Consider the following 25,057-nt stretch of genomic DNA (forward strand, 5'->3'; position numbering starts at 1 on the left):
GCTGTCAGGAGGGGAAGCCTTCCGAAGAAAACAACTCCAAGTCTGGTCCCCGAGGGTCTGTACCCGGCACTCCCAGGTGTCTTGCTTTCACCTGGGCACCGCTTTATGAAGCTTCCCAGCCGGGGATTACCAACGCGGAAGGCGTTCCCTTGCAAGGAAATAGCATCCTTGTTTCTCCCTTGTTCATTTCATTTTCAAATTTTCGGTGGCGGTGGCAGGAGGGCGGGGAGTGAGGGTGGCGGGCGGGTGCCTGTGAGTGGGTGGGGCAGGGGGCCAGGGGATCGTTGCGGGTTAGAACAGCCTCAGTGATTGCTATTTTCATGCTCGTTTTTTGCAGGATGGCATTTCTCTCGCTCTCTTTAAGTAAGTTTGTTTGGGTGTGAGTTCTTGTCTTTTCAGCACAAAACCACAGAAATACGTGGTGGAAAGTAAAAGAAAGCCCACTCCCTCCTCCCCGTGCGTACTAGCTAAGGACTTGATTTAACACCCCTTCTCCGGCTGCTGGGGGCTCTAAGCAGTGGCTACATTCCAGCAGTTTTAATCCGTTTTTTATTGTACGGCGAGCAGAGTTTACACAGGGGCTGGGATGGCTCCCCAGCTGGCCGCTCTCCCCACTCCTGCGTCCCCTCCCTGCCACCCCCCCCAGCAGGAACCTGTTACTTTAAGCGAGGCTTTCCAGTGTGGCGCTGCGGGCCGCCGGGGTTTCGGGAGGTGGCAGGTGATTGGCTCTTTCGAGCTCCCCCTGGCTCGCTCGCTCTGCCTCCCCGCGCGCTCCGCCCCGCCCGCAAGCCCTCCCTCCGCCCTGTGAGGCTCGGAGCCCGGGTGTCAGGCGCCACGGCGCATGCTCCGGAATCATCTTCTTTACCCTGGAGCTGCTGCTGCTGCTGCTGCTTTTGCTTTTGGGGCTGAGTTTAATAAGCGAGCGAGCGAGCAAGCGAGCGCGGGGGGAAAAAGGCAGAGAATGTCCGCCATCTACCCTCCGCTCCTGGGCGCGCTCTCATTCATAGCAGCCTCTTCATGAATTACAGCTGAGGGGGGGCGGAGGAGGGGGGGTACCACACAACACCCCAGCAAACCTCCGGGCCCCCAGGCATGGCTAGCTCGGTAAGTACGCGCAAAAATAATAATAAAAGCCCTCCCCCACTTTCCTTCCTCGCCCTGCGCCGCCGCAGCCCAGACAGCGCCAGCGCTCCGCGGTTCCAATTAGAGAAAGGTTGGTACGGCTTGCAGGGAGCTGCCGCCTCTCCCTCAGCCTCCGCTCCCCTCCTCCCCCACCCCCCCGGCGCGCGCACACACACACAGACACACACACACACACACACGCTCACACTCGCCCCTCCACCCCCCGCGCCTCCCTCCCTCCTCGCCTCTTTGCAATCACAAGAAGCGCACTCACACACTCCCTCTCGCTCACACGCGCGCACTCACACACACACACACACACACACACACGGTGGAAGGAGGCGAATAACTCAGCCATATTTCAGCCGCCGCCGCCGGGAGCTGCGGGCACAGTCCGGGGACGCGGCGAGCAGCCTCGGCGGCCGCACCTCCGCAAAGCGCCGCGGCCGCTACGATGGTGCGTTCTCCGCGGCGCGCGTGTGTGAGCCGAAGTGTGCGGGGCTGACAGCGGCGGGGCCGCACGCAACTTTGCCCCAGCGCAGGGAGGTGCTGAGCGCGAGCCGAGGCTTGGCGGCTGTCCGCCCGCCGCCCTGCCTTTCTGAATTTCATTTTTTGGGGGGAGGTGGGAGATACTTTGGAGCCACTTGGGCTCTTGAAAGTGTGTTGGGGGGCTCGGTTCGACTGGCCTCGCCGATCGCGTGGGGCTTTTCGCTGGGGGGTGCGGGGTGCTCTAAGTTATGGATGCCTCGGCGTGTTTTCCTGCGGGCGTGTGTGTGTGTGTTTCAGTGTGTATGACGACGTCTCATTTTTGTTGTGCACGAACCCCGTGGCAAGAGCACGGGAGTTTGTGCCCATCAGCAGAGGCTGCCTGTAGTTTCCATTCCGCCTGGCACAGCGCTCCACACGCACGCACACACACGTACACAAAGACTTCCTCGGCGTGTGCCTGTCGCCGCGGTACTTTCGGGGAGGGGGCTCGCCAGGAGCCCTTCGGTCCCCCTGGGTCCCAACCACCTCCCCTCCCACGCCGGGAAACCGCCCCGGCATCGCCTTCTGATTTGTTTCCGATGCATTTGTTGTCGTGCTTGTCGTGGCTGAGTGTGTTCTCCCTCTTTTCCCCGACCCCCTTCCTGACTGGGGATAACATTCCGTTACAATCCTGTCCGATGTAGATGCGGGGCCCGGGGCGCCTGGGGCCAAGCCGGGCCAGGCGGGCGGGTATATTTGGGGGTGTGGGGTGTGCGCGCCCACGCGCGTGAAACGTGGATGCAGAGGGCACCGCCGTTTCCTTTTATGTGCGTTTCAAGAAGGAGGAAAAAAATGTCAGGCGCAACGTTCACTGCCGAATCGTCGCCTTCCTGTTATTCACGGCTGTCTCTCCTCCCCCTGCCCGCAGTGTGCCGTGCAGGTGAAGCTGGAGCTGGGGCACCGCGCCCAGGTGAGGAAAAAACCCACCGTGGAGGGCTTCACCCACGACTGGATGGTGTTCGTACGCGGTCCGGAGCACAGTAACATACAGCACTTTGTGGAGAAAGTCGTCTTCCACTTGCACGAAAGCTTTCCTAGGCCAAAAAGAGGTAGGGCTCGAATACAAAAGGGTCTTGATAAAAAATGTCTTTGCTTGGCGAGGAAACAATCGCTTGGCCCGGGCGGTCCCGCTGTCCCGCTCCCCGCCCCCCGCGCCGCACTCGCCGGCGTAGCCTCGGGATCCGGGTGCGCGGCGCCGCGCGGGCCAGGTCCCGGCTCCCGCCTGCCCGCGCGCGCGCCACTTCGGCTTGGTGAAAGTCACCGCAGAGAAAGGACCGTCAGGTGTCGAGTGTTTATTCATCCCAAGCCAGCCCTCACCAGTCCTCTGGGGTTAGCCGCGGGTTCTGTGGGAAAGGTGCAATTAGTTGTTGAGTTTGGAGATGTGGGGAATCGGACTGGAGGGAATAAACACTTTGTGTGTGTGTGTGTGTGTGTGTGTGTGTGTGTTTTCCTAGAGAAACTGAGATTTACCTGTGTTATTAGCAAAGAATGTATTGGATGTAGTTATTGTTCAGTCTTGGCAAGTCGGTTCTCTTTAGGGTCTTCTCTGCTTTCCTGTCTGTGTATGAGGCACCAGGTGCCAGTTGCCATAGACTTTTCTTTTTGTGGCTTAGCCACCGCCACACCCCACTCCAGTCTGGATTTTATGTTTACTTGGGGGGCTTACTCGTTCCTCCCTCCCACCCCCCGCGTGCCACTTGACTGCTCCTTTGATTCTGAGCAACGTTCCAAAGTGTCTGCCGGATGTGATCTGCAGGGAGCCGGTTCTTGCAAAGGTCGAAGCTAAGTTGAAGAGGAACGATGTGGAGGAAGCCTTTTGCTTCGGTCCCTCCCCACCTTGGTTCTTAGCCTTGGAGTCTAGTTTGCATAATCCTACTGGGCCTCTGCGGTCCGAAACATTTTCCATAATGGGCAGGACAGTTTTGGAAAAAAGAAACGGAGTGTCATTTTGAAAGAAATTTAAAGAGGGTTTGAGAAATACCGATTTCTTTTCCCTTCAACCTCTGGAAAACTAATGTCTGGTTGTTTTAGTTGGATTAGTGAAGGTAATAGTACAAATACAATAAGGTGCTTTGTTTGTGAGCAGGTTTATTTATCTAAGTCGACACAATGGTTAGTAGTTATCTTCCATTTGATCCGTAATCTTTATTGGCATCTAGAACTCCTGTCGTTTCTTACAGTAACATCATAATAAATCCATTCCGCTTAGAGCTATGTGGAAATTATTGAACATTCAGGGGGCTGAATAAAGAAAGGAGAAAGGCCGTGTGCCTTAGAGGTGGCAGAGGTTTGTATTGGTGCTTAGTTTTGTTTCCAGAGCTCATGTAATGGGAAGTAGGATTGTATTTTTTGCCTTTAGTGGTTTGGTTTATAACTCCTCCTGAAAACTTGAACAGTTGAATTTGATGGTCTTTGTTGGATGGTTAATAAATAAATCCAGTTTCTTATAGAGGGCTAGAAATATGCATGGCCTATAGGAAATAACATTTGAAATTTGTTAGCATTTTATGTTAAAATATAGTCAGAGATTATTATATTTCATATTTCCTCCAAACTGTGGTAAGGATGAGCGATGTCAAATTTCTATCACTGATGAGGTTGATATGCTGTTTCTCGGATTCTCTCTCTCCCTTTCCATGTGTCTGTAGAGCAGAGGAGTTTAAACAAAAGAAACCACTTTCTAAGATCCTTGGTACACATTATTACTACTACTTGGCTGCAGTTCACTTCAAGGTGAAATAAGCTTTTAAAAAGCAGCATTTATTAGGAAAATTAACTCAGTTGGCAGAAGATGCAGCTCGTAAGGTAACTTTGTTTAGGCACCTTGACAATCAACAAATTGGCATTATGAAATTAAAGATGATCAACCTCTATTTTGCCATTGTTTTTCTGCTTCAGTGGATGTGTGCATTGATGTTATTTTTATTTCCTATACTTAATGATTTTCTGTCTACCCTGAGGGAACATGAGGGTGCTGCTCACATAGGCCACACCTGGGAGTTGTTGCTAGGCGTGGTAAGCTGCTTGATAGCAGTGATGACTTCTCAGAGGTCTCTGGTGAGAGATGTCTGCTTGTTGGTTGGATTCCTCAATTTTTATACTCAACTGTGGAGGTTCTCTATGCAGCCTACAAGCCATTGTTTTAAAATGTTTATTTTTGGATTTTTATTTGTATGCGTGCTTCCCATGATGGGACAAGTCCTGGGAAAAGTGCCAGCTTACATCACCCAGGGGAGACCTTGTCATACTGTAATTACACATGATTCAGATTGCAAGAGAAGGTTTCTCTGTTCATTGGGAATAGTTGTAAGTTCAAGCAACACCAAACATGCCACTTAATCCTGGGACTTATTTTTTGGCTTATAAAGTCTTTCAAAATGATAAGAATAAGTATAGAATAAGAATGCCAAGAATTTGTATGTCTACTTCCAGTACCTTTTGAAGTGTTATGTTAGCTACATTGTAGATCTATAAGTGATAGAGTAAAATTCTACCAACTGGAAATTGGAGAAACTGAAAATATGAATTTGTGAGAAATCTGAGTTATAAGATCTTTAAAAGAAATGCTCATATTCTATAATAAATAAGCTGTCTTGGCTATAGTGACAATCTAAATCACTTTCACTGTATACAGTAGCTGCTAAACAGAGATGAGCCTTAGGACTGAGGATGAACTGCTCAGCCACAAAGATGAAAGAGTCCTTAGTTTTGTAAATCTTTGGTTTGGAAAAGTGAATTGATTTTCAGGTTGATTTCCTTTACTTCACAGTAATATTAGAATTTGTAGGAGAAAAAATTATAGTATTTTTAACTTGTTGCCTAATGAGAATTACGTATACCATTTCAGAATTGAGCTAATTGGATTTGAATTAATGAGGTTTTACTCTGTCACAAAGATGGGTGGGAGACCTTCAATTTAAAACTACTGGCACAAAATCTTAGAAAAGAGATTTTGATGAAATGGTGAAGCCTGGAATGTCTATTAGCCATGACAAAACAGGTAGGTCAGAGTATGATGCATTTTTAAACTATTTACCTGCAAAAAAAGACAATATCTTATTTATTAGTCCCAAAGATTTGTACTAGTCTGATATGACTGAAATGAATAGTCACATTCAAAACAGTTCTTTTAAAATATTAATGTTTTTGTTTTTAGTATGATGTGAATTTGAGTGAACTTTTTTTCCAGTTACAGCCATCCTTACTATTGCAATTTGTTTCACTGACATTTATGATATGAAATCTGTTGCTTATTATTTTATGGAAGCTAATTTGGCCACTGGTATGATTTGATAGCTTTTTATTTGTAGCCTTAGTCCTTTGAGTGGGCAGATAAAGCTTAATAAATCCACTCTAACAATTTTCCTTTGAGTGTATGAGGCCAGCTTTACTGCATAGTTTTGATTTGTGTTAAATGGTCTTCTGAAATAATTTGGGTAGGCTTTTATCAAGGTAACTAATATTTGAGGGCTTACTAGCTGAAGACGTTGTGTGCATCTGGTATATTTTCTCTTCAGGGTCATTTAAAAGGTACAAGGAACAAAATGAAGATGAGTGACTGTTCTGATGCATTCAGCGAGTGTTATTTGTGTAGGGTTCTGTATGAAATTTAGATGACCAGTGAGAACAGTTTTACTGCTGTGCATTTTGAAGCACATAAAGTATAATTTTCCAAGGCACTTAAAAGCTGAATTGTTGGAGGAAATCTCATATTCTGTGGGTGAGAATGTAAATTGGGCAGGGGTATTTTGGAGAACATTGGCAAGGTCTATTAAGATTTTTAATGTTTATACTGTTTAGCCTAGCAAATTTACTTCTAGGAATTTTCTGACAAATATGTTCTCACAAGTACACAAAGATACAGCATGTTTCTTGTGACTGTTTTTGTAATAGTCAAAATTTGGAAGCAAGCCATATAGGGACCCTCAACTGGATACAATTAAATGATGATAATCTATAAAAAGAGGTATATCTATTTGTAGATGCAGGAAGATCTTCAAGAATAATTAAGTGAAATAAGGCAAGTTGCTAAATCATTGTGATCTCATTTTTTCAAAAAAGTGCTTGTGCAGATAAGTATATGTATGTCTATACATGTGTATGTCTGTAAATAAGTAAATTTGCATTAGCGGGCATCAAACTCTTACTAGTAGTTTAGTAGCTACTTGTGGTGGTGGTGGGAGGTTATTTTTGTAGTGTTTGATTTTTTTTAAAGTTAACTCTGTATATTTAAAACATTCAATGAGCACACATAACTTTTTAAAACTGAAAAAGAATAAAAACCCAATATAGAATATTGTTTTAAAAATAGGGATTAGCATGTAGCTATCTAAAAGTTAAAGATCTAAAAGTGGTCTTTAATATCTTGGGTAGATATTGTTGCTTAAAGATGAAGAGAATTTAGGGTTAGGAATTACAGACTTGTATTCAAATGCTGGTTTAAGAGACTCCTTGTGTGGTTTTGGACAAGTTACTTCTGTGTCTCTTTTCTCATTTGCATTATGGAAATGATGACAAAATAGAACTATTACCTCATAAGTTGAGGTTGAAATATAAATCAACTGTTTTCATACTTATTGGGCTTAAGATCCTTTTACACTTACAAATTGAAGAACGCATAGAGTTTTTTTGTGTAAGTTATATCTATTTTAGTGTATTAGAAATTAAAATGGAGATATTTTAAAGAAATTAATTTGTCTAAAGGTAGTAACCTATTACATGTTAACATACAGGTAACATTTTAATGAAAAATAAACATTTTCTTAAAAACAGTGACAAGAGGGGCATTGTTTACTTTTCTTTTTTTTTTTTTTTCCAAATCTCTTTGTTTTAATAGAAGACAACTAGGTCCTCTTACCTGCTTCTCTTTTCAGTCTATTGTGTTATCACATGTCCTGTAGCCTCTGGAAAACTCTGCTACACACTCACGAGAGAATGGGAAGGAAAAAGGCAAATAACTTAATAGATTTTATTATATATACAGATTTAATGTCACCAATCACCTGAAAAGATCATAGGGATCCTAAGATCCTAACTCTACACTCTGAGAACTGCTGGTAGAAAGTATTCGGCCTACAATCTGGCACACATAAATTGCCCAATACATGGAAGCTGATTGTTATTATTGTTGCTAATAAAAACTTACTTAATGGAAAGAGAAAAGGTAAATCTTCCAAGGTATTTTGCCTCATTAAATTCCGGTGAATGATTACCTAACAAAATTTTTTTCAGAAAAGGATAATTTAAACTTGGGTTTTTCTGGACATATTTTATACCTACTATTACTGTCCATTCTTTTTTTTTTTTTTTTCACATGATCTGGCCCTGTCACCCAGGCTGGGTTGTAATTGCGTGATTTCAGCTCATTGCAACCTCCATCTCCTGGACTCAAGCCATCCTCCCATCTTCTGGTCTCAAGCCACTTCCCAAACAGCTCAGACTATAGGCGTGGACCACCATGCCTGGCAGTATGTGTGTGTGTGTGTGTGTGTGTGTGTGTGTGTGTGTGTGTGTGTATGTGTGTTTGGTAGAGATGGGGTTTCACTATGTTGCCCAGACTGGTCTCCAACTCCTGGGCCCAGGCGACCCACCAGCCTTGAACTCCCAAATTGCTGGGATTACAGGCATGAGCCATTGTGCCCGGCCTATCACTGTCCATTCTGTGATGCATTACCTGAATTATGCAGAAGTCTTTTACATTCATTATTGTAGTTGCCCCTCTGTAGAACTACCTATCTTTATGAAGTAGGCCAGGCAGGGATATCACTTGGTTTGATAATTTTGCCTTAAAGGTCCTTTGTTCCTTCTCTTGGTTCTTTGAAGTTTCTTTCTCATGGGTCTTCCATGGACCAACCTTGGCCCCTTTCTTGCCTTTCTAGTCATTTATTACAGGTAATCCCCACTACTTAACATCACTTTTACAGTTCTAAGATATAGAACTTTTCTTGTTTTGAATCTTCAAAAGAGATGTCATAGAAGTTGGGAAATTACATGGCACAATTTTGTGGTGTAGCTTTTATGAAGAACCTTGTTCATTTTTTTAAACAAATGAAATGTTTTTTTTTTCTAATTTGTAGATATTTGTTCATTGTAGAAAAGTCAAACCATGGACAAGTTATCTGAAATTTTCATATATAACCATAGTTAATATTTGTTAGACATCTTTATATATATACACATATACATCAATATTAACTATTAACATTCATTCATTCAAGAAGTGTGTGCTTTTTTTTAGCTTCTACTATGTGCATGCCTGCCTGCCTCCCTCCCTCCCTCCTTTCCTTCCTTCCTTCTTTCATTTTGGGACAGGGTTTCCCTCTTGTCACCCAGGCTGGAGTGCATGGCATGATCTTGGCTCACTGCAACTTCTGCCTCCCGGGTTCAAGTAATTCTCCTGCCTCAGCCTCCCGAGTAGCTGGGATTATAGGCATGCGCCACCATGCCCGGCTAATTTTGTATTTTTAGTAGAGACAGGGTTTCACCATGTTGGCCAGGCTGGTCTCAAACCCCTGACCTCAGTTGATCCTCCCGCCTTGGCCTCCCAAAGTGCTGAGATTACAGGCATGAGCCACCACGCCCAGCCCTAGCACCCTTCTTAGAGCTGGAGATAAAGCACAGAGGAACATTCCTACCCTTGTGGCATATCATCTCTTAAAATTGTTGGATTTTTCTGGTATGACATTGTATATGGATTTATTATACTTGTTTTGGATTGTTCCCAGTTTTGATTTGTTATGAATAGTGCTATGATGGACATCTTTGACATTCATTTTAACGGTTTTTCTAATAATTTGTTTATGTTAAATTTCTAGAAGGGAGGTTGTGGAGTCAAAAGGTATACAGAGTTAAAATTTTGTTATATATTACCAAACTTTCCTCCAAAAAGATTGTCCCGGTTTATATTTCCTCAGGCATATAAACTGGAAATTAACAGCTTAAAAAAATCTTTGCCAATCTGTGTGGAAAAACTACCTCATTTTGGTTTGCATTTATATGATTAGCAGCGCCACATATCTTTCTTTATGTATTTATTTACCATTTGTCTTTTGTGATGTGCCTTTTTTGTCCTTTGTAGTCCATGGCTGCTTTTTTAATTAAAAAAAAAAAGCATGGGGAAATGCAGAGAATGATATAACAAACATTCAAATCCCCACTACCAAGAATGAATAAATGTTTACATATTATCTTATTTGACTCCTTGTTTGGATTCTGGAGAATTAACTATTATAGATGCAGCTAATGTTTTAAAATGCTTCCCAGCCTTTTCTTCCAACCCTTCAGTCTGTCTTCCATTCTATTTATTTTGCACATATATGTTGCTTACAAATAATAATGTATTGTGTCTTAAAATCAACATGAAGAGGGTCATGCTAGTGAATTTTTTTTTTCAGTTGAGATATAATTCACATGCAAAATTCACCCTTTTAAAGTGTGCAAGTCTGTGGTTTTTAGTATATTCATAAGGTTGTGTAACCATTGCCATTATTTAATACCAGAATATTTTTATGAGTGAATACATTTGCATCTTGCTTTTTTCCCCCACTCAATTCCGTTTCTGAACCTGTCCACATTTCATCTGTAAAGAGCCACGTCATTCTCTTTAATTTCTTCTGCTTAGTATTTCATCATGGGAATATATTGTATACTTTACTTTTCTGTTTTCCTATTAAGAAATAAATAGGTCATTTTCTGTTCTGTGCAGTGAGCATCTTTGTGCATGTTACCTTGTGCAGATGAACAAGGGTTTGGACATAGGCCTAGATTTTGAGTTATTGAGTTGTGGGCACGTGTGTCTTCATTTGTACTAGCTGCTGTCAGATTGCTCTAAAAAGTGGTTCTGACAGTTTATACTCTGTCAAGAAAATGAGTACCATTTTTCCTCTATATCTTTGCCAATTTTGGCTATTTTAATATTTCCTATTTTTCAGAGTTGAAATTTGGTATCTTTTTGTTTTCATTTACATTTCTCTGGTTCCTGGTGGGATTGAGCGTTTTATATATATATATTGACTTTTGATTTCCTCTTTATTGACTTCTTTTTATATCCTTTTTCTTAAAAGAAAAGATTGGGTTGTTTGTTATTTTCTTGTTTGTAGGATGTTCTTCCTTTGTTATTTTTGTTGAAAATATCTTGCCTCATTTTTTTCTTTTATCTTGATTTATGGTATCTTTTTGCCATACGCAAGCTTTTAATTTTGTCAAATTGATGTGCTTTATTTTGTTTTGTTTTCCTCTCTGGGCTTAGGGTCTTATTTAAGAATTTAGTTCATGGCCATAGTAATGTGCTTAACCAAAAGGCAATATATATGTAGGATACAGTGAAAGACTGAGGGAGATACAAATAAGAGTAAGAGGAGGTCCCTGCCTTCAGTGTGCTGTGTCTTTTTAGAGCTGGAAAGGACACTTGAGATTCTTCATCTTCGATTACCCTTTCATTTTACTTTTAATCAGAAGCCTAGAAATGTGGAGCAATCTTGCATGTAGACACAATGAGTCACAAGTATGCCTGTGCAAAGATAACTAGTAATAAATGGTGGTCAATGTTTACTTTTAAAACATTGAGTAATAATTCACTTATATTAGCAGACAAATGTTCAGCAATAGCTGCTTTTGTAGACATGATCTAGGATTTAATTAAGTGGTGGTAACCATGGTAGATGCTGTTTAAAAGGAAAAAGTTCTATAGCTACTTTCAGACAAAATCAAATTCTCTATATGAATTAAAGTTTTCCTTTGAGATTAAATCATTAGAAAAAATTGTTGCTGGGTGGTAGTTATCTCCTGATATTTTGTCCCCAATTCACCCAGTGGTAAGAATTGCAATTACATGAAGGGTGCAGAGTGTTGTTTTAAGAAGTAATGTTGCATGACTTAATCCTTTTGATTTAAGTGTGGTAAGTTTGCAGTGGTTGACGACTGAAGAAGGCTATTACGATAGAATTTCTAAAAAGATAAGGCTAGCATTTGGGTGTGATTTAGTTGGTATGTAGCAGTTAACAATTAACTTTTTGGATAAAATCAAGTCACCATTTTTTTTATTAAAGAAAATTATGGCTTATCTTTAAAATAATGTTCATTAGTGATTATAAATATAATTAGTTACCTTTAATTAGTTACACATATTAGAAGGTTGATATTCTCAAAGCCAAGTTAATTTTTTTCTATTTTAAAATATTTGATTTTGTCAAAACTAGATTTTTTTTCTTTGTTCCTTTCCAGTAGAAATTATTAGTTATTTCCTCATCAATACCAGGCAAAATGCTCTGTGTGTGTATATTGATTTTTAAAAGCAAAATATATATTAACAGTTTCCTGAAGTATTAATAATAATAGCAGTGGCTTGGAGAGTAGGGAGGTAATTTGCCTCTTAATGTTTTCAGATATAAATTTTGTCTGAATGATGCCTTTTCATTTTTGCAGATAGGTTTTTATGTCCCATTTCCCCTGCCTCCCTCCAAGGATGGTACTGGGGATAGAATACTGTCTGATTATTCCAGGTATCTATTCATTTGATAAACATGTAAAACACTTTGGGTGTTTAAAAACCAGGTTCATTGTAGACTTTATATCATCTTTACCCTTTACCACAAATACTTCATTAATATGAATAATGAAAGCTAAATAATTACGACCTTTTTTATATTGAAGAAACATTCTTCTATTTCACATAGTATTTTCCTTCATTTTACTTATTTCTCTGTTTCTCTATAATAAGCAGCTGTTTTATAGAGTCAATGAAAAATGGGGGGTTTGGGCTGTTGAGATTTAGTTGCATTTAGTGGAACACGTTATTTGAAAGTGTTGACACAGTTCAAGATTGTCTGATGCTTGTTGTATGACTTTTTCTCTGTATGCACAGAAATAGTAACTAGTGGGCTGGAAGCTAACTTCCCTCATTTTATGGAGCACCAAAGCAGCACGTGTTATGTGTTACATGCTTTCATTAGACCAACACTCCCTTCCCTTTGTATATGTTATCTCTTTTTCCTCCTGTGTTGCATTAGAGTTACACATCAGAAAGGATGGGACCTATGTTATCACTGTAGATACTACTTATAGCTCCATCAATGTAATGTCTTGACACTGGAATTTTTTGGCAACCGTATAAAGGCAGGTATTGCAAGTCAGAAAAAGGGTTTTAGAATCCCTGACTTTACTTTCCACTCCTGTAAGTTATAAATTATTACTCAGATTTATGAAACTCATTTCTTCTGCACCTCTAATAATTGACTTTGTGTAAACAGAACCACCACTTGAATTTAGCAGGAAACATTGTGTCTGCTGAGAATCACATTTTCTAGAATGTGTTCTAGCATTTGTAATAGGCAAAAATGAATTTTTCTCTTTTCTCCCTTATTCTTTCTTCACTTACTTTGGATGCTTAAAAAGAAAAGCTAGACACAAACTTGAAGGACTTGGCCAGCTCTATCATTTTTTTACTACCTAATCCATGAAATACAACCAGCCTTTTAGCTTTAAAAATAAGAGTCTAATGTATTCCAGTAACTGGTAGGAGCAGTATTTAGCAGTGTGGCAGGAAAGGCCCTGGCCTGGGAGGTAGAAAGGATGTGTTTGGAGTGAATAAGCTGTGTGGGCTTTTGCAGCTCTGAAAATACTGTTTTTCCTTTAGTTTTAAAAAGGATAAATTCTGCAATTGTCATTGATCTAGTGTTTTTATAACAATGAAATAATAACTACCCTTTATTAAATAGCTATATTGGTTATCATGCTAGACAATAGACATGTGGAGTATTTAATTTCTCACTCTTCCTAAGTAGTAGTTCGGAGAATGATATTTTTGAGAAAATAAAATACCAATATATGAACATCAGTGTATTGGAATTTTATCCTTTCTTATGGTGAATGGACAGTGAAATGGGTGAAAGACTTGCTGCAGTAATAGGGAAGTAGAAGATAACATGAGTAATTCACCAAATAAGGGATTAAGTTACACTTGTAAAAGTTAATTTCTGATCATATCGGCGCCATTCACCTCAACCATCAACTATTACTTGTAGATTGGAGCATTTCAAGAACTCAGAAGACCACCCAGTGTTGATAGGAAACTTCTTCCTCAATTATGGCTCTTGACCATGCCATTAGATCATTGAGTTTTTCATGCTTTTTTGTCTTTTACATAAAATAGACCTTGAAATTGTGTCACTTAATTTGCTTTTCTGAAGTATCACTTACCAGATATTACTTGTGTTTTTATTATCAATAGAGTAATAATTGAGGACTGCCCATGTAAGCTAATTGAGGGCTGTCCGTATTATCATGTGAACAGATTAGAAGAAAGTATATGAAATTTTTGATCATCCAACATACTTGCATACATACATATAAGAATAAATAGGGTTTTCCATTTAATAATTCAAATGCTGAATTGAAGTTGTTTTGAAAAGCAAGTACTTTTCTACTCTTCAGTTGTAACATGCTGTATAACTTTTAGGTCAAAGAAAAAATAATTTTAGTTAGCATTCCAATTCTATAAAGGAAATTGTCAAGCAATTGACTAGAGCCGATAATTTATCCAAAAATACACAAATGCAGACATTTAAAATAGAGCTGCAAATAAATGGGAATTTTCTTACATTGTAAAGGCTACACAATAGCTTATAGTTAATGCTTCTTGACAGAGTATCTTTTTTAGGTTAACATCATTGATTCAGTTCATTTTCTGTGTTAGAATGGCTAGATTTGTTCATCTTTACCCCACATTTTGAGAAGTATGTGATAAATAAAAATACATCACTGAAAAGATGGGAAGAAATACTATCGTAGAATGTTAATATAAGTGATCTCTGGGACGTGGGATATCAGGAACTTCTTATTGTTGTCAGTAAAATTTGTTGGCTTTTTCAAGTTTTCTTGAATGACTCATATTATGTGAAAGTAAAACTAGTATTTAAATGTATGTATGGGCACATTTACAGTAAGATTTTTAGTTTTTTCTAAAAGTAATTTGGAACATGGTTAAGACTGTCTTTCCCAAGAAACATTTTCAAATTTTGCTATTTGACATTTTTGCCACCTTGTCGTTTTGAGTCTTTTCCTTTAATGTTACTATGAGTATTTGCACAATGTTTCATAAGTTGATCGTAAGCTTTAAAGGGAGACATGTAGACAACATTCTTACCTTTCTTAACATTTTGTATTGAAGTTATAAAAGTAATGAGATTAACCTGATTTATAAATGTGTATTCATACAGGATAGTCTTGGTAACAGAAAGATACCCATGTGTAATATATCAGTACAGTATACATTTTTGGAGTACTTAGGAATGTTTTGAAAAGTTCTGGCCTTTTTTTCCTGTGGAGTTTTGATAACTTCGATAATTAATATGTCTATCTTGCTGTGTAGTGTTAAAAATTTTTCTAGAGCCTACATCTGACTTTAAAAATCAACTACAAATAAAAAGACTGTCATCATGTTGCTTAGATATATGGTGATTATGTTGAAGAATAAATAGTATTGATAATTGGAAATAAAAGACTCATTTCCAGTGTGTGCATCTTTGTATATAATTTGGAAGTTAAACATGAACTTTTAAGAAATAAAAAGTACCAAAACACGTACCAAACATAAGGCATAGAGAAAAAAAGATTTAGGGCAGAGAAAGAAGTGGTCCTTTTTGGATGGAGAATTCATGCATAATTCCATAAATTCAAACTATTTTGATACTAAGATGATTTTATTAATATTTCATATATAAGCTACAAAAATAACTAGAGGTTTTTACAAAGGGAAATTAGTACATAATTTTATGTTTTATATACTATGCAGATTGATATGAATATTCCTTAAGCATAACTAAAAATGATTTCCGCAAAATGAGGAGGTTAATTTTAGTTGTCTCAAGGGTCTCTCTGCAATCTAAAATTTATCTAATTAAGTCCATGATTTTATAGTCCGTGAGAAAACACATTTGCATTTTGACATTAAACTTTAAAAGTGTACTGTGCACTAATGCATAGCAAAGCTATATGTCAAATAAAAATAAGGGCATTTTCCCTTTAGTAGTAGATAATTTTACAAAATCCATAAAATACAAATAGATTAACTCTACCTTAGAATGTTTGTGAAATATAAACAATGATGTTTATGATCTGGGTATTTCTTATTAGCTGCTTGAATAAAATTGCAACTTCAAATTCTATTTGCCAGCATTTGGAATAAGATTATATTCCATGAACTTAGTTTAGTTCTGCTGACAAATTTCTGCTTAACTATGTCTATTCCTTTTGAGAGAATTCTAAATGTGATTGATAATGGCCTGGAATCCCTTCTTCAGGATTAAGGTGTGTACAAGAATGAGGAAAATATACTCTTTGGCACAATGAGTACAGATGGCAATGTTTATTTGCTACTTTTATTAGTAAGTTAATTTATATAGATGTCTTAACTGCAAAAATAAAATAATAGTTTTAAAATTAAGTAATTGTTTTAAAACTTGTTATAACCAAATACCCCAGAGACCAAGTTGAAGAGTGGAGAGTTTGAGCAATACGAAGACCTGGTTTGAGTATTGCAAAGAGATTCCAAATTGGCACCAAATTAAATAAAAATACTCATAACATTTTGTTATAGGACAGACAAAACTATGGTAGATGACGATAGTGTACAAATGGCCCTTATTTGGAGCATATGGAGTGGGAGCATATTTTGCAGTGAAAGAGGAACCAGAGGACAAGGTGTTCTCTACTTGTAGACTTGTAAAGACCTCTGAGTTTTCTTTATGTTATTGTAGAAAGACATTATTTTTGCTTTGGTGTGCTTAAAACTAAAGGGCAAATGATCCAAAAGAATAATCTTGAAATTCAATAGCAAGAGAACTACTTGACATTGTGGGCTGGAGGCCAGCAAACGTGGGGCTTTCATTGAATGCGTGGGAAATGGGGCAGGCCTGGAATTTAAAGAGACAGGGTGCAGTACCCTAGAAAAGAAAAGCCCTCCTGTATGATTTGCTTACTTGGAGAAAAAAAATAGACTTAAAGTTTTCTCTAAAGGATCTTTATTGGATCAACTGTTTAAGGCATTGAAAGACACTGGGTGAATTTTTCCTAACTCCACCTCCCACACTCCCTAGCCATCTTCTCTTGTCTGAAATTGGTGCAGAGTAAAATTGTTTATAACAGAGCACAAGCAGCTTTTCAAATAAAAGTACTTTGTAGCCTGTTCAAATGGAGTATAATGTAATTCTCTCTGAAACTGAGCACTTATTACTTTGTTTATGTAGCTGTTTTAAAAGTACGGGTGGGTGAAGGGGGTACAGCAGGAACCTCTGCTTTAGAAATTACTGTTTTTTTCTGAGTTTTCCTCCCCCATCCACTCATGAATCCGCCTTCACCCCTCCCCCACCTCCCGCAATCCCTCAATAAAATAGTATTTAAAAGACTTGAATAACCAGTCCTATGTACCAGCTTCTTGCTGGAGGCAATAATGTTCTATTTTCAATGGGTGGTCTTGAATCTCCATGGGAGATTTTACAGGCAGTGGGCTCCAAGACCCACTAAGTGTATTATATGAACATAACCAGCTAAATTTCCCAGCCATAGAGAATACGCAGGGATAGTTTTACGTTACTGAATTCTCATCATTAATTACTTGCAAACTAATTTGTTTAATTTTATTTGAAGAATTTATGGTTTAAGTCCCTAAAGTGAAACATATTAACCCAGCATTTGGGAGTTACTTTTTAAAACCAGTAAGCCATTCATAAGTGTGTCAGTTTAGGAATATCCATTCGTGCATATACTTTAATTATTAAATGTTAAGTAATTTGTACTCCTTTACAAAACCAACACTTGGTAATTGTCTTCAAATGCTTAATAGTTGAAGTGAGATTTCTTCTACTTAAGATAGTATAAAATGATGATATAGGACTCATAATCAGAAAGTATGTTTGATATATTTATAATCAATTAGTATCTCTTACCTATGGCATATAGTATAAATGTTATACTAGCTTAAAATCTGACTAAAATTGTTCTGGCCCAAACCTTTGTGGAAGTAAACATGATTGGAATTATGTTAAATACTGGATTAAAATTGCTCTTTAGGCGAATTACTTGAGTAAGACAATATAGTTACATATGCATCATAAATATTGAAATGGGGAATGTTGTGTCATATCTATTCCCACATAACTTAGTTTGAAATTATTTTGGAGCGTCTTTCTAGTATGAACCCGTGGTTATTAACTAGAGTAATAAGCATAACTTTGTTGGGTCACTTATTTAAATTACTTTGTTTCCGTTATTCACATTCTTCAGACACTTGATTTATAAATAAATAAATATTTATAAGTCCCAATTAGCTAGGTGTCTGAAATACCTGTTTTCCACAGGGTAAGTAGAAAAGAATGTAGGAATAGGTATCTCAGATACATTGATAGTAACCAGATGATGATATGTAATGAGAGAGCTATTTTTGGTTTATTTTGAACAGTGTAAGTAGTTTTTGGTAGGAAATTGTAATCCTTGAGGAATTGAGTTTGTTTCTTTTATAAAAATCATTATACAGTTGTTTTAGGTCTTCTATAAAATGGTATAAATCCTGCAGTTTTCTTCACTGAAAGAATCAAACATCTATGGCTCAACAGTTTACAGCAATGACTAACCATTTGCCTTTTATTTTTTAGCTTAATATGTTCTTGAATAGCTAAAAAGTTTTCCAGTAGTTTTTATAAGTGAGTTTAAAGAAGTGATAGCCATCTGAAGTTTTATCTTGTGTAGCCAGTATTTAAAAGTTATTAAGATTATCTACACAGAAAAAAGATGCAGCTTACTTCTGGCCATATATGTGAATAAAAGTTTAACATTGTTAAAAATTAGCTTGTCAAGTAAACGTACTGACTGAGGCATAATTTTGTTTTCATTATCCATTCCGTTGGCTGAAAATGAAATAGAAACGATCTGGTTACTAAAGACCAGTGCTGCATTGGATCACTTCCTTGAGCTTTTGCTATGATCGTTAAAGGCAAAGTTAGACAGCTGCTGTAGATTTTGCCAGTGGCCTCACAAAATAAATTGTTTAACCCTATTAGTTTCAAACACTATCATTTCTACTTTGCAGATATGCTAGCTGTGTTTGATATGAATCTATATGACTATGATTTGAATTTCTGATTTACAGGAAGGTAGTATAGCAGAAAATGAGTAATTTTAACATGATTATATTTTCATGTCTTGGAATATAACAAATCTCAACATTTTTGCTTATATTGGGACAGATTTAAAAAATTCAACTTAGACTATTTAAAGTTAGACTTTGTTTTTTGTATCTGAAGACTTTTAGAAAACTGTGAAAATTGAGTTTGACTTATAATCCTTGATAATTGGATATTTAAATGTCCTTTTTAGGCTTGAAGTTCAGAGGAAATACTAACTCATTGACTTTAAAATCTCATCTTGGATAAGTGTAGGGTTAGAATAATACCATGTACTCCTGGAATTGATGTCGTAATGTTAAAAATCCCAACAAAATTTCAACAATGTTGGGTCCTTCTGTATAATGTGTTTGCATTATTGCTATAGATTTAAAGGGCAGGGAAATACTTTATTGTTAAGTCTGAAGAGGGCAAGATTTTGAAACCCACTGCTACGTGATTAAATCAGTGTGTTTGCCCTGAGGCTTCAGCCATTCAATCTGAATTCATAGCCTGAAATTTTGGATACCTTCTGTGTTTGAAAATAATACTTCTTAAACAATTTTAAGACTGCCTTTGCCTATTCACATGAAAACTATTGAGGCAAATTACCAGGGTTAAGATTTTCATGTAATCAAGACTCTCAAGATACATTTCAGTATTTTAAAGAGAAAGTTCACAGCCACTGTACATAAAATTTTACTGGGCTTTTCATTAATCTAAAATAACTGGTCTATAAGTACTTTATCAGTGAAAACTGCTCAGCATGTAAAACGAGGAGTAGAAGAGCACAAAGGCTTCCTGCAAATTAAGGGCACAATGAGTACTAACGGACTTTCCAGCCATCTCCAGCTGTGAGATTATTATAGTTTTTGCAAACCCTTTTCTCTCAAAACTAAATCAAGAATGGTAGAGTCCTGATAAAAAGAAGTGTAGAAAAGCCTAACTAATCCTTAGATGAGTTACTTCAAACGTGCCAAAATAGAATAAAATCAGTTAATAGCATAGATTAAAGGTTACTTTTAATGCATTTTTATCACTCACATTGAGAATTTTGTTGTATGTTAATGTATTTGGCCTTAGTTAACAAAATTCAGAGGAAAAAACATAATGAAATTTGAGAGATTACATAATCACATTATTTTGAGGAAATTTAGTACTAAGTTGCGGGTGCCAGATTTGACCTAAGAGGTAAAAGTGGTGTTCTTGAGATCAGAGCTGAAACAGGTGGCTCCAAGTTTTCCGGTTATAAATAGAAGGCTCACCTATATACTTATAAGAGTTGGCTTATTATATAGATTTTGAAAAACAATGTGGCTATATGTCTTTGGATAAATATGTCCAAGTGGTTTCTTGGATAAGATTATAGAAGACTGCCAAAATCAGATCGGGATTAATGTTTCAAAAGTGCTTGATTCTTGCTAATGGTAAAGAGAAAGAGAAGGAGAAATTAGAGGCAGATTTTAGGTGCAAAGGTAGTCTTTATTTTATGTATATATCTAAAAATGATCTTTCGTATATAGAGGGAGACTATATCATATCTACTTTTAATTCAGAGCCACATGTTAGCCAACTACTTAATTTGTGGAATTATGGCATGTTATGATAAAGCTGCCAAAAATACTGGGTTAAGGAAAAATTGATTTGGCATGATGCCATTGGCAGGAGGAATTAAAAAGTGACATGTCTTTCTCTTTTTAGGTGGAGATAAATAAATATATGTGTGCATATGCTGTGTGTGTGTGTGTATATGTATATCAAACTTAATAAAACATTGTTACAAGAGCCTGGCAGTAGGAGATTTGATAATCATGTTACATTTGCCACTCCTCCAAGATGCCAAATTCTAAGTGTCTCTATGAGGACTTAACATTTACTTCCTTGTAATAAATGTATTGCTTTTGCAGTGGGATAACAGGAAATAGTTTGACTGTCACTCCTGAGCACATGCGTGTGCTATATGGGTTAGGTATTTGTGTGTGTATGTGCCCATCCCACATATCCCATATACAAATGTAGATTTTTTTATAAGCCATGTGAGAGTAAAGTTCTGTTAATTTATAGTCAAAACATATAATTTGCCCATACATACAATTCCTTTATTGAAATTCTGACCACATTTAACCTTATTGAAAGCTTCTAGCTTGAATGAGTTTTGCTACATTGAATAAATACTATGCTGTATAGTTATTTATGTGCTTAAGAAGCTGAACTTTCATTCCATCCCAGTAAGTTCCCATGGGATAAGTTATTTTAGTAAATCAGAAAATTTCTCTGAAACCAAAGTAATTCTTAATTTTTGGAGGCTTGAAAATGGAGAAAATAGCCATACGAGTTAGGGGGAAGAAGTTCTCATTGATTTATATCGCTAAAAAATAATTTAAAATACTTGTACTCTTAAATTATCGTGAGGGGGAAGAACCCACCACAGTGCTGCTGAATTGTTTTACTTCTGGGATTATATCTTTGTGTGTTTATAGGAGTGGGAACATTTTATCTTCTGTGTTTCTGTTGAGGTTGTTTTTCAGCAGTGCCCCAAGAAAAGTCCTGGAGTCTAGCTTTGAAGCCCGGTGGACAAGCTGGATATCAAAGAGCCAGAGGAATTCGGCAGTAATTGTTTTATGACTGGCCAGAAATCAGACCTATTTGTATAGGTAGCACACAAAATAGCTGTGATTTGACAGTTTGGTGCTATTTATACCCACCATAAAAAGAGAAAAGAAAAAGTTAAAGGGATATTTTGGAAACAGGAACTAAGCTGTAAATGCAAATTGCTTCATTTTCTCAAAGGAACAAAAAAAGAAAGGGTTTAGGAAGTTTTTATTGAAGCTACATTATTGAGGATCTGTCTGCTTTCAGGACACTCAATATTGTACTCACATTGAAACTACACTTCTTTCTGTTTACAGTTTTTTCCCTATTCCCATCTGACTAAAATTATTTTTGTGGAGCAAAAGAAACTCTGGGGGAGGAGGGATAGTGGAGTCACAAAGTTTCCAACTCTATCTTAGTAGACATTTACAGTTTCATATTGCTGTTGTTATTTAGCTTGGGGTAAGAACAGTCTGCTCTTGCTACAGCTAAGTATTTTTCCATATAAAAGTTACATATTTTCCACAGTCAGTTGCAGATCATTTATTATAGTGAAGTGTGAGACTTTGCTAGGTAAGTTTTCATGTGTTTTTTTAGAAACACGCAGAATAAACTTTCTACTTTCTATGACTATTTTTGATCTGGAAGCCAGAGACATCTTTTTGAATACAAAACGCCTTAATTATTTGTTCCTCTCACCTGGAGAATATTCTGAACTAAAGGTGGGCAGTGTATCATGGTATGTCTCTACTTAAGTGGGTAGCCCAAAGTGAAGTTTGACTGTTTCCAGAATGTCATTCTGACCTTTTGACGTTGTCAAATGCTTCATTGTTTTGCCTCCAAACCCCAGCCCCTAGAGCAATCTGAGTCTGGGGGCAATGGTGCAGAGAAAAAGCAAACATGTCTGTGATTGACTACACTTTTTTTTTATTTAGAGAAACCCTAGAAATGCCTTAGGGACACCTGGGGCTTTGTCACAATTTAAAGCCATTTTACCATTGAAGGTGCCGTTGAATTTTGACTGTATTAATTTGCTTTGGTTTAAATTTTTTCCCATTGGATTCTGATTCTCCCATAATAAGTAGAGTGATCTATGTCATGTATACCTTACTTTCTAGGGGGAGGCTCTATAGTTATGGTTGGATGAAAATAGTTCACTGGGGTAGGAGAAAAGAAGTGGAAATGGGTGGAGATAATTGGGTGTTCAGGCAGTCAGTTCTGGCTTTGAAAGAAGAGTAAGGTTTAAGATGGTGTGTGAAGGATCAGAAGCTTCTGAGTAAGGATTTAAAATGGGAATCTCCCAAAAGCCTAAAATCTAGTTGGGTTTCAAGGTGGGTTCCTTAATCGGGAAATAGGTGACATCACTCTATAGAGAAGAAACATTTGGATTGCTGTTATTCCTGAGGAGTGTGAACACTCAGATGGGAAAAGAAGGATACATCCTTACAGAATATTTTCATGGGTTGAGAATGTACACCAGTTGGGGTTGGTTAAGGAAGGGGTTGTATTTCTAAAGTATTGATTACTTATTCAGCCAACATTGAGCACCATCTATGTGCCAGGCACTGCAGTAAACACAGAGGATAGCAACAAAACAGACGTGGTTGTTACCTTCTGGAAATGCTTAGTCTGGCATCAGGCATGTTTTCCATACACACAAACACAATAACAGCACAACAAGATGAGTGCTTTTATGAAGCTATGAAAAATGAAGCTGTGGAAACAGAGTTCTGAGTGTTTAGTATTGCCCAGGTATCAGAATTTGAACTAAGTGTTGTCTTTTTTTTTTTTTTTGGGACAACATTGCAAGTGAAACGTTTGATAAGAAAGAGAATCAGTGTGGATTTAAAAAAATTATCCTGAATCTGTCAAAGATGGATTTTCATCTCTTTGAGGGTTCTCTTTATAAGGCTGTATAAGTGCAGTGTTCTTGCAATTTCTGAACTCACTGGGTTAGCATCGTACAATATAATATTATATAGGTGAAAAAAGAAGAAAGCTAAGCAATTTATAGTTACTGAAGGTTTAATTTTACACCTTGTTATTTTACAGACGTGGCATCCAAGACTGAAGATTAACTAACTTGCCCATGGTCCATGTGGCCTATGAATATGGTGACTCTATGTCCTGTTTTGCTGAGGACAGTCCAAGTATATGCCTGTTGTCCTGTGTTGGTGTCAGAACTATTGCTCTTTGGATGATAGATTATATAGTCACCCTTTTTTAGAGTGGCATAACTAAGATTTAAACTCAGGCCTTTTGACTCCAAGTCATAAGCTCATCACTGTTTTACTCTGTTTATACCATGCTTTTAGGTCATATCTCTACTTTTAGGTTGGTCTAATGGGAAGGATTCTGAGGCCTAAGTCTGGCTTAGTACAATATTCAGTTCTTGGTTATGTTTACCATGGACAATGGGGAGAAACATGAGAGGTTTCATGCTACCTTTTTTTTTTTTTTTTAAACATCCGGTTACTAATTGTTTCAGAATGTAATTTAGTTTTCCTTCAGAAATTCTGAAGGCATTTGAGGAACTTTATGTCTTAGGATTGTATTTATAAATATTAGTCATCATTGCATGATACTCAAAGAAAATTATTATTATTTTTTTTTGGAGACAGAGTCTTACTCTGTCGCCCAGGCTGACATGCAGTGGCACGATCTTGGCTCACTGCAACCTCCATCTCCCTGGTTCAAGTGATTCTCCTGTCTCAGCTTCCTGAGTAGCTGGGACTGCAGGCGCGTGCCACCATGCCCAGCTAATTTTTGTATTTTTAGTAGAGACAGGGTTTCACCATGTTGGCCAGCATGGTCTCGATCTCTTGACCTCGTGATCTGCCTGCCTTGGCCTCCCAAAGTGCTGGGATTACAGGTGTGAGCCACCGCGCCTGGCCTACTCAAAGAAAATTCTAATGATTTGAGTCCTCTGGATTCATGGAAATTTGGCACATCTCTTAATCATTGAATACTGTGCTTTTCCCTTTAATTTTTGTTTCCCTTTCTTCACCTAATCAGAAGCCTAAAGCAGCAGAATAGGGTTTGAGGAAAGTAACTCTAATTTGGAAAAGAAAATTGGAAACTTATGTTGTGATTTGCTTAAATTGATTAGCATTTCCACCAGGTTTTCTGGACAGCTTTTGAGTGAATCACCTTTATTTGGTTTCATTTAAATAGCTCAGCACTTCAGAAAGGTAGTTTTAGAAGTGTACTGTCTATCAGGTAAATTAGCTAAAACTTAGATGGATTCAATTTACTGATCATCACTTCTGGTAATTAGATAACTTTATTTTGTTCTGTGTCATTTGTCTTATATACTGTCTGAGCAGTGCTTCACTGAAGGCTGTAGTGTCCTCACCTAAAGAATGACTAATGGCAACTGTTAGAATGATAAAAGCAAAACTAAAGCCATTTTTGAGAACTTACAGGTTGGATGGTTATTGGGGTGGGATGGAAATGCCTTATGTTGCACATCCTACTTCTCTTCCAAATTTACACATCTAGTTAGACATATGGCTTCTCTGCCCTCAGAGACTCATATGTGGGGCGAAGGGGAGATAGATTTGTAAGTGGATAAATTTCAGTGTAATTTAAATAAGTTATAGTTTGGTAGGAACGGAGTTTTTTGGGAACATAAAGTGGTAAGTAGAGATTGAAGATGAGCA

The 25,057-nt window shown here is 37.9% G+C and overlaps 1 protein-coding gene across 2 annotated transcripts in view; it reads left to right on the top strand.

Annotated features, from left to right (window-relative positions):
- The first annotated feature begins 799 nt into the window (after positions 1 to 799).
- MLLT3 (MLLT3 super elongation complex subunit) overlaps positions 800 to 25,057 on the top strand; it is a 277,019-nt gene continuing 252,761 nt past the window's right edge. Inside the window, exons 1-2 of one of the 2 annotated variants that reach the window (XM_019034201.4) lie at positions 800 to 1,104; positions 2,519 to 2,699. In XM_019034201.4, coding sequence (XP_018889746.1) covers positions 1,093 to 1,104; positions 2,519 to 2,699 — 193 coding nt within the window. In that variant the 5' untranslated portion in view covers positions 800 to 1,092. Of the gene's footprint in view, positions 1,105 to 1,206; positions 1,580 to 2,518; positions 2,700 to 25,057 lie in introns of those variants that run through there. The other variant, XM_019034202.4, reaches the window with a different exon arrangement.

Source organism: Gorilla gorilla, chromosome 13 (assembly GCF_029281585.2).
Source record: "Gorilla gorilla gorilla isolate KB3781 chromosome 13, NHGRI_mGorGor1-v2.1_pri, whole genome shotgun sequence".
Classification (NCBI taxonomy): Eukaryota; Metazoa; Chordata; class Mammalia; order Primates; family Hominidae; genus Gorilla; species Gorilla gorilla.